General features: G+C 35.3%; 1 protein-coding gene across 2 annotated transcripts; it reads left to right on the forward strand.

The window, feature by feature from the left end:
- The first annotated feature begins 994 nt into the window (after window positions 1-994).
- On the forward strand, window positions 995-8,142 carry IL21 (interleukin 21). Of its 2 annotated transcripts, XM_045550693.1 has the most exons (5): window positions 1,010-1,216; window positions 1,324-1,359; window positions 5,848-6,003; window positions 7,841-7,918; window positions 8,008-8,142. In XM_045550693.1, the coding sequence occupies exons 1-5, from the start codon at window positions 1,049-1,051 to the stop codon at window positions 8,047-8,049; spliced, it is 480 nt and encodes a 159-aa protein (XP_045406649.1). In that variant the 5' UTR covers window positions 1,010-1,048; the 3' UTR covers window positions 8,050-8,142. The 2 variants fall into 2 exon arrangements, with proteins under 2 accessions (XP_045406648.1, XP_045406649.1); XM_045550692.1 differs by having other exon boundaries at window positions 995-1,216; window positions 7,841-8,141.
- Window positions 8,143-10,367: the final 2,225 nt, after the last annotated feature.

Raw genomic sequence — 10,367 nt, forward strand, 5'->3', positions numbered from 1 at the left:
TTCTGGATTTTGAGTCTTTTATTAACCTCTACGTAGTCATAGATGCAGTTAGAAACGTGTTGCCCACACCTAGAGGAAATAGTATCTAACACAGTTAAGTAACACTATCCTAAGAGAAAAAGAATCACTTATGAGTATTTTTGATTTTGCTGTTTGGAAATATTTTTTGGTTTGGACAAGAATGAATATTAGTAATTTTCATTCATTTAATTGATATATAATATAGAAGACATGGACATTAGAGAATTTTGGGGTTTTTTTGTAAAGATGGTAGAGTGAGATCTTGATTGGCAGAAATGAATTTTCTTTAGAGTTCCTTAGAATCATTTATGATCTTTATAAATCAGCTTGTTAAATAAATGTCAAAAGTCAATATTAGAGTAAGTTAAAGATGCTTTGGTGAGGAGTTGGAAGGAAATTCTAACCCTTAAAACATGATAGGAACCTGAAATATTCGTGCTGATTTGGAAAATACCCCATTTATTTAAATTTCCTAAAAGGCAGCCTCTCCTCTTACCTTTATAATGGAATACTGGATGATTTCAGTCAAAAGACATAATTATTACCATAAGAAAAAGTCCTGCATGAAAGCACATGTTGCCACTTTACTCATTCTCAAAGTGCCGTTATGACTGTCAGAAAGAACAGGTAAGATGCCACGGGAGTTCGAGAAAAAGAAATCAAAGTGTTTTTGTTTACTTGTTTGAAGTCTTGTAGTACCTACTGTTTATTATACATACTTCTTGATTCATGCTGAAAATTGGAATTCACCCATTTCTTTCTTTTCCTGTCAAAGATGCAGATGGGGCACATTTCTTTGACTCCATCAATCCCTGCCCCCACACATTAGCACATGCACACGTATACCTAGCCAGTGGAAAAGAAAAAAGAGTTACTCACATTCATCCATTCTACAAAGATTTCCAGGCTGCAATGGGAGGGCTTTACCTCTCCCTGAAGGATGAATAAATAGGTAGCTTACTGACAACCTGTTCTCAGTCAGGCTGAAGTGAAAACAAGATCAAGGTCTTACTCTACTGTTGGACTTATGAAATCCAGTCCTGGCAACATGGAGAGGATAGTCATCTGTCTAATGGTCATCTTCTTGGGGACGCTGGTCCATAAATCCAGCTCCCAAGATCAAGATCGCCTCATGATTAGAATGCGTCAACTTATAGATATTGTTGACCAGCTGAAAAATTATGTGAATGTCTTGGTAAGACCATACTTGTCAGAACAAAATTTAAATATTATTTTTCAATTATTATTAAAGGAGGCTTTGACTTATAAAAATAACTCAGAACAAATTTTCTTTTGTTCTAGGACACTGAATTTCTGCCAGCTCCAGAAGATGTAAAGGTAAGACCAGTTGAGTTTATTTCTGAAAATACATTTGACATAAGCTATTAAATATGATAAGAAAGGCATTAGCATATTTATTGAGAAATGTGCTGAATGTGCTGAATTTCAATTAATTTAGGGTTTGATAATTGGTAAAATATTTATTTCTATTTTGGTCAAGTATTCATTGATTTACCAACAAACCAATCAAAAAATGATATATTACATTGCTTATAAAATATGACAATCTTGAAGTATGATCATCTTCAATACTACTCCTAAGTAGTATTGTGGAGATAGAATAACAAAACTACAAAGGAGTCCTATACTATGATCAGTTTCTGAACAATGACCAGCTAAGTTATATTTTAAGAGCTCTTGGGTATGAAGGCTCTTGAGCCCTCTTTGTAATCCTAATTAGGAAATATAGATACATACCAGAAAAAGCAGAATTCACCTCTAATAACAAGCTAAAAAAAGAAAGAAAGAAAGAAAGAATTAGATTACAGAGACAGTATGGAGGAATAGTGATGTGGAAATCAAAGCCCTTCTTTAGAATATAGTTCTCATATACCTTGACCTCAGTGAGTCTTGTCTTTGGTCTTCGGTGAGGTCTTTGGAAAGAACCATTTTCAACAACTCATCTTGTCTCTTAAGTCATTTGAATCCATTGGAGTCCCAGGAAAAAGAGGCCTGGCATATAGTTCAAGAGTGCTTCTTTTTCTCCAGTAAATTCTTCAGTCTGGTCTTCTGGTTTGGTACCCTGAGAGTATAAATGCAACTGGGGAAATGTTTTCATTGTCACAGACCTTTAATTGCATAAATTAGAATAACTATAATAGTGTTACCAGTAATTAAGACACTACAAAGGGGAAGACTTATGAAAATATATTGCAAAGAAAACAATTATCGTAAATGACTGTGTACAAGTTTAGAAAGTGAATGAGTCACAACTATTGCTTTTCTCTAAAATTCACTCTCCATCTCTGAACCTAACCACTCTCATTTACTAGGTCCTTTTCTAATAAGCTGCATCTAAAATGAAAGTAGCACATTCAGGTTATTGGAAAGACTTTTCTAATAAGTGAGAATATTTCTTAATCAAATGTTATCAAAACATACATTTTCAGCATCTCACAGACCTTGTTTAACTGCTGTGGTTAGAGTCCTTTCCAGAGTTCCTAGCTACAGTCTATAAGTTGCAAAATAAGAAAGAGATCCCAGTTTCTAACTTGAGTTGATACTATGGGTGTTTCCTTCATGTGTTTTGTTAATGAAAGATATATTTTATCTTACATCATAATGAGAAGATTTTGTCTCAGTGATACTGTATCTATCTGATAATCTGATTAAGCAATGCTGTCTATGATACAAGTGAGTAATGGTGTGTCTGAGATCTTTAAACTACATTAGCAGGTAAACTCAGGAAGAAAGAAAATAGTTCAAGGCCACGTTAGCATTATATCAACCTTTTCAGGGCTAGCATCAAAGCAGGGTCTGTAAGAGACTTAAAAATGTTAAAAAGCTTAATAAAAATAAAACCATTTATAGGTTGCATTTATATAGTAATTAGCTAGGATCTCTAATTGGCCTCTCTACGCATCTTTCTATTTCATTCTGTCTAATCATATAACCAATGGTTCTCAGCTGGTGGTGATTTTTGCCCCTCAGAAAACATTTGTCATTTTCTGGAGAAATTTTTGGTTGTCACAAGTGGGGTGGAGATGAGGGTGCTACTGGTATCTAGTAGGTAGAGGCCAGGGATGCTACTAAACATTCTAGAATGCACAAGACATCCCTGGCAACAAAGAACTATCCAGACCAAAGTGTCAGTGGTGCCACTGTTGAGAAACCTTGATATAAATCCAGTTTGTGGTAAGACAAAGGTAATCTTGCCTGGTTAGCAAGACTTCTTAGTGAGAATGGCCAGGAAAAAGAAGGGGGAGGGAAAAAAAGGAAGGAAAGAAGGAAAGAAAGAAAGAAAAAGAAAAAAGAAAAAAAAGTAGGTTAAATAGGCTTTAAGGAAAAAAGTATTGTCAGATATTCACTTGCAAAACAACAAAGCCAAGTCTGCTTCCTTGCAAAAGCAGCCCTTGACTTGTTCTCTGGCTAAAGAGAGCAGTGGTTTGTTACTCTTGTTTTTGACTTCATTACTGCTCCCTCTAGTCTGCAAAACTAATGTAGGAGAAGAAAACTCTTCATGTTTTCATGTGTTAATGCATGAGGGAAACAAAGCTTTGCCCTTGGAATCTGCTGTTACCAAAGCACAGCAAAGGAAAGCAGTGGTTATGCTCTCAGATGGTGCTAAACATGGACTTGAGCCACCCCGTAAACTCCTGAGAGACAGTATGCCCGAGGCTGCCTAAATCAAGGTTAATCTCTCTGCTCCCTTTCTCAACACAGCCTTAAGGCAGCTAGCAGGAATAGCTCCTCCACTCCTTTTCCTTTCTGAGGCTGCCTTTGATGTGCATCTAAAGCCAAATCCAGTAGTTATTTGTCTTGGACCACACTGCCAGAGAGAGCTCTGCTGCTTGCACAACAACACAACACAACACAACACAACACCATTGTCTATTAACACAGGTAAATAAGGAAGGGTGGAAGAGATAGCACAGCTGCATCAGTATGGGTGTCAGTGCTCAGATGACTTTGATTTAAAGACTTTCAGAAAGGCTTTTTCAGGTGTAAAAGCTTTGATCACTGGTCTTGACCATTCCTGCAATATTGTCTTAAGGGAATTTGTTTGGTAGGGCCCCTCTACTTCTTTGGAACCTAATTTTCTTTCAACATACACATGTAAATGTTAACTCAGCAAAACGGGCCTCTGTGAGAAATGCTGGTTTCTCAGATCATCACGGATGAAGCAGTTAGTGTTTTCAGTTTCAGCTGGAAAATTTACCTCTTTAAATATGAATATTATTTTTTTCCAGTAAGTTAAGCCGGTTGTGGTCAAAAAGAAGAGAAAAGAAAAAACTTCAACAAACATGAACATGTGGTTTTCAAGGAACAAAAAGTGCTATAATTAACATTTATAAATAGTTTCTATTAAATAAGCATTTTGGCAAACATATGGAAAGGACACCACCTTGCCCTTATGAGAGGCAAGCTGCCCTGATATAAGGAAACCAGATAAGCTGGTTCTCGGCTTGTGGCTATATATGCAAAGCAAACCTGATGGGTTTGTGTCTTAAAGATGCACGTTATTAATCAACATTTATATCGGGTAAGCATATGGGTTGGAAAATGCAAAGCAAGCCAGATGTCATTTTCAGCTGAGTGTCCATGAGAAGATTCAGGTAATACGATTATGCATAGGCCTGCCTTGTAGGGACTGGGAGGGGTTGAGGTTTTTGGTTATAAGGTAGTGGCTTCTATATCCATTAATGAAATGAAGACATAGCAACTTCAGGGGAAAAATACCATCATATACACACATTTGCTGAAAGAAGAAAGTAAATTGGTTACAAGTAACCTGAATACAACCTCTTAGATCAGCATTAAAATGTGTTCAACAAGTCAGTATAAATTTTATTCTTCTAGTAACTGCTGTTTCCTTTCCAGTTCAATTGCCAAGATTTTGGCTTAGCCACTAGTCACTAGTTATTTCGCCAAACCAAGAGGCAAGTTTTTGATGCATGTTCTGTTCACTTCTCCATTCTCTGAGACACTACTCTTACCTTCTAAGAAATGGTCTTCCTTCCCATTGGTAGAGCAAGTCTCAAACTCTGTTCCTCGACTGCTTGGTTCAGGCACAATCTTACCCTAACAGACCTGAGAGTGTGAATAGGATTTTAGAAAAGTCCTGTGTGCTCTATGGCAAGTGTATTGAATCTTAGATGTGGAATATGCCATCAGAGGTAGGAACCCACTCCCTTTCCCCAGGAGGGGCTTTAACCCATTTACCTCATCTGTTGACTACACAAATATATACATATATATAAAAAATTCACTAGCAACAAGACACTATGCTTGGTGCTCTATAAAATAAAATTCTGCTAAGACATGTCATTGATAGATATTCCTGTGTACATTATAGAGAAAAGCAGCAAACAAATGAAAAATATTCATAATCAGACTATAGCGTAATTTACCTAAAACTGCCACCAGTCACAGTGTAACTTTTAGAGCCTCAAAATTCAGCAAATGTGTTTCTAAACCAAACTAATTCTCTCTTTCAAAACATAAAGGTCCTGCCCACTGCCCAGACCTCAAAATGTCCCTCAGTATAGCATTAGGAATAAAGACCTGTGAAGAAGTGAGGCTCCCTTCTCTCTTGTCTATGAGACTGGGAAATGTTCCTTCTTCCCTAAGACAAGGAAATTTACATGCAGGTACCACCATCTCTTCATCCCAAAGATTAAGCAGGAGGTGAAATCATACCTCACTTGTCTGCTGAAAGGAATGTGATCCAAGACATGTGGTAGAGGTAGAAACAGGATTGGGAAAGCCATTTTTTACTTTCTGAATAACTTTCATTAACATATATACAAATTACTTCTCTTTCAGAGACACTGTGAATGGTCAGCTTTTTCATGTTTTCAGAAGGCCCGACTAAAGTCAGCAAATACAGGAGACAATGAAAAGATTATCAGTGTATTAATCAAACAGCTGAAGAGGAAACTACCTCTCACAAACGCAGTGAGAAGACAGAAACACAAACTAGTAAGATTGTCATTTGTTATCTATCTCATTTGTACTTATTACCTATGTCTATCATGTTACAAACACACACACACTCGTAGCCAGAGCCTCTGGCACCTTCCTTACAATTACACCTACATGGTGCATTTTGAGAAGTAGGGTCACTCTTTGAAGTCCACAGACCTGAAAGTGCCCAGAAATTCAATTAGAATTTGCTAATAGTCCCTCGTAGCTGGAAGATGTTAACATAACTTCCTAAGGTGAGGAAGTCATTAGCCAAAGAATCCAGTTGAGATTTGGGAATTAGGAAATATTTTCCTATCCTTACATGGTCACATATAACTTGTATTCTTATTACCAGGAGCTAGACAGTAGTTTTCTGACAAGAAAAGAGATAGTCTACAAGAGATTAGCATAAATCTCAAACTTTCCTTTCCTCTCTTAAAGAATATTACCACCCTGTATAATAGCAGAGTCAATATTGAATTAAAATAGGTAGCTCTAATTACTTGGCTGGGGAATTTTAATAGTCCATCGTTTTTGGGGGCCCTGAGACCCTCTTGTATATGTCTTCTTATGCCAACTCATAAGCAATGCTGTACTCAAGAATATGGTAATTCAAGCATTAATCGAAACCAGTGGGAAAACACATAAAATAAATTACTCTCAATTTTTTTTATCAGTTCTCCCTCCTCCAAGAAATTCTATATGTGATTCAAATGAAATCTTAATTTTGTTAGCAAAATGATTCTTATTTCCTTTGATTGGTTGGCCAGGTTACCATATGAAAAATACCCCTCTAAAACTTTCCTCAGGCAGAAGGGAGCTGAGAATGTTTCCAAAACCTAATATCAAAGACTTGCAGAATGGTAACTTTGGTACTGAATGTAGAGCTATCCAGTTAAGCACCTTTGTTTTATAGATAAAGAAAGTGAGACCTACCAAGGAGGTTAAGTGACTTACCCCAAGTTACACAACTAGTAAGTGTCAGAATGAGAATTAGAACTTATACCTACTTCTTTTTAGTGAAATGCTCTCAGTACAGTACCAAACTGGCATTGAGATGCTAATTACCAAGTGTTTGGTGTTTGGTATCTCAACAGGAATAAGGACAAAAATCATAAAACAACAAATATAAAAAAAGGAAGCAGGCAATACATATATGAAAAATCATTCAATCTCCCTAGTAATCAAATAAAAACAAATTAAAACAAGGAAATCCAATTTTTTTTCAAATAAAATTTTCAACAATACTCAATAATGGTAAGAATGTTCTAGGTGAAAAGAGGTAAAATTTTTTTTGCAATGAACATTAAAAGCCTTAAAAATTTTTATCCTTTTAATTTAGTAATTCTAATTCTAGGAATTTATGAAATAAACAAACATATGTGAAAAATTATTTACAGAGATAGTCTTTGCAGTATTATACACAAAAGTTAAAAGCTAGAAGCAACCTATGTGTCCAAAAATAGTAATAGTTCCATCCTATGTTGGAATACCACTATCTATCATATTTTTGAAGAATAGTTGTTAATACTTAGGAAACGCTCGTGATATGTTAATGTAAAAAAAAGCAATTACCAACTAGCGTAAATAACATAAATGCAAAGTAAACACACACACACACACACACACACTGGGAAGATATACATCAAAGGATTGCAGTGGTTATCTCTGGGGATGGGATTACAAGCGATTTTTTTCCATTGCTACTTTCTGAACAATTTTCTGTACTTCTCAAATGTTTTTCAGTGAACGTGACTTTTGTCACTAATGGGAAAAATCAGTTTTAAGTTATCATTTTATTAAGTAGGGAAAAAGTTTTAAAGAAGGATGCTACTTTTTCATTGTTTTCTAGACATGCCCTTCATGTGATTCTTATGAGAAAAAACCACCCAAGGAATTCCTAGAAAGACTGAAATCACTTCTCCAAAAGGTATCTACCTTAGATTACATTTGCTTTTCTAGTTCATCTTTATCTATTCAGACTGCTTCTTATGTACTCATGGTATACTCTTTCCACAGATGATTCACCAGCATCTCTCTCCTAGAACACAAGGGATATGAAAATTACTGAAGATCTAACTCAAAGCTGGACACTATATTACATACTCTACTACACCAGTGAAACTCACTTCTTAGTTTTCCAAGTAGAGAAGCATAGTATATTAGTGAGGGGAAAAAAACCTCAGATAACTGTGCAAGTCAGGATTATTTCCTCCAAATGACTATGCAACTCTTCAGTTCAATCCACATGCTCTGTGTTTGGTCAACTTGGAAAAACTTTCTACTCAATTAGGGTCTGATTTCCTATGTTATTAATTTCTGTGACTTATGAAGTTTTTACTTTATCTTACTGGCCAACTTTGACATTTCTTGGTTGGAGAAGACAGTTAAAATTTTTAACCAAAAATAGTTTGGAAGTTTATTCATCTTCTATTAACCTTGATCTTGATCACCACAAGAACAAGGTCTATTATGATCACAACTTAAAAAGTGTATACTTTCACTCAAGCTGAAAATATGGAAGTGTAGGATCAAAATGAAAAGTTGAAGTCTTTATTCTTTTAAGGAAATGAAAACTGAGTGTTTAAAAATTTATGTCAGAAGACTTTACTTTTTATCTCAGAATGTCTAACATATAAACGTGTAATTTATTTATGTACCAGATGAATACTAGATGGCTACCAAAAAAGACTTACTTCTTTATTGGGGTTTATCAAAACATTTAAATACTCTAGATATGAATGTATTTATGGAATAGACTCTTAGTCTTTTTTATTTTTTAAAGTGGTAATAGAGTATCAAGAAGTGGGTTTACTATTACCTTTCTCCAACCCCCAGTCCCCTTATAAGCTAACATTTTAAGCTTGTGGAAATGGCAGTTAAAAGCTATAGAGGGACATACATCAGGTAGTCTTCTGGAGCCAAATAGAGTTTAAAAAGTCTTGTAGCTCTCTTTTCCAGCTGTTGTAGAGATTGTATTATGAGTGAGCTAAGAACTTGAAATGTCTGTCTTCTTTCTTCTTCTTTCTTTTTAAAATGAATCTTCTGGTATGATGAAATTTCAAAACATGTTTAGCATTTTAGACACTTTGTGTTTGCATACTTTGAATAAGACAAATTTAGTCACCTATATAATTTCAAAATCAAATGAGACATGTCCGATTTGAAAATAGACTTTTGCATAAGTATTCTAATCTTTCACCCTTGGGTAGTAAAAACAAGCAAGCTACTCTGTCATTTCATATCAAATCCAGCAGAGTTTGTCTAAATATCAAGTTAAAAACTCTAGAAAAATAAAATGTTTGCTAGAATGGTATAAGCTATTTGAGAATCTCTTATTGTTAAAATGGCTGTGAGTGTGCAAGAGGATGTGGGATGGAAAATGTTCTATGACTGAGAAGAAAAGTTATCTACTTAAAGGTGTTTTAAAAACAAATACAGACCTAATTTATAGTTCCAAAAGATATGTTAAGAATCACTTATGTAATCAAATCTCAACGAAATGTTTTGTCATAAACCAGGTACTGTGTTTTAAAATTTTAAAATACGTTATTACAAAGGAATTACATGCCTAATGATGACAATATGCGTCTAAACTCTGCCTAAGTATCAAATGGTGCCAGCCCAGGTTTTTGGGATAAAAGTTGAAAGCAGGCACAAAGATAACTTGGGAAATATGGAGTTTGTATTTCATGTTTCTGGCTTTGTAACTGTTGACTTCTTTGATGTTGTGCTTTTATATTTAAAATAATGTATTTATTTTGGCATGTTTATTGTTAAAAATCTGTTTCAATCTTTTTGACCACGGTCTCTACCTTAAACGTAAAAATAATTTAATGGGGTGTTGGCTAAGAGCCTTCACTAAACAGAATTTAAAACTCAAGTATAGATCTCACCAGCACCCTAGGAAAAGCAAGGCATTGGAATAAACAAGATGAAGAAGTGAGACTTGAACAGCTCCATCTGCACTGCTCTGTGTTCAAAACTCAGCCAGTTCTTAAAAGGGATATAAGAATACCCATAAACATCACTCTTCACCTATGAATGACAATACAGAGACCTAAAATATTGTTGGCTCTGAAACTGTGGTCACTTGCTTAAACTTTTTGTGTTTCCATTTCCTTACCTGTAGAATGAGGGTGCTAGACTTTATCTCCAAGGTCTATTCTACCTCTTTTAGAGCTTTAAATGTCTACGAGTCTAAAGTTCTGGGTACTCTTACAGCAACATCTGATCATACTTCTGAGTAAAACTTTCTATTGAGTCTGAGGTTCCGTTGCTCAACATTATTTCAATAGCATTTGTAGCAATACTCACTGCAGGAACAAGGGAAATGTTCCAAGAAAAAAGAAGGAAGGAAGAAAGGAAGGAAGGAAGAA

This window comes from Lemur catta, chromosome 5 (genome assembly GCF_020740605.2).
Source record: "Lemur catta isolate mLemCat1 chromosome 5, mLemCat1.pri, whole genome shotgun sequence".
In the NCBI taxonomy this organism is placed as follows: domain Eukaryota; kingdom Metazoa; phylum Chordata; class Mammalia; order Primates; family Lemuridae; genus Lemur; species Lemur catta.

Bases quoted from the DNA above. Each gene is read 5' to 3' on its own strand.
- IL21 (XM_045550692.1), top strand. From the start codon at position 1,049: ATGAAATCCAGTCCTGGCAACATGGAGAGGATAGTCATCTGTCTAATG. The intron at 1,217-1,323 runs GTAAGACCATAC...CTTTTGTTCTAG, and splicing joins AAAATTATGTGAATGTCTTG to GACACTGAATTTCTGCCAGC. The intron at 6,004-7,840 runs GTAAGATTGTCA...ATTGTTTTCTAG, and splicing joins GAAGACAGAAACACAAACTA to ACATGCCCTTCATGTGATTC.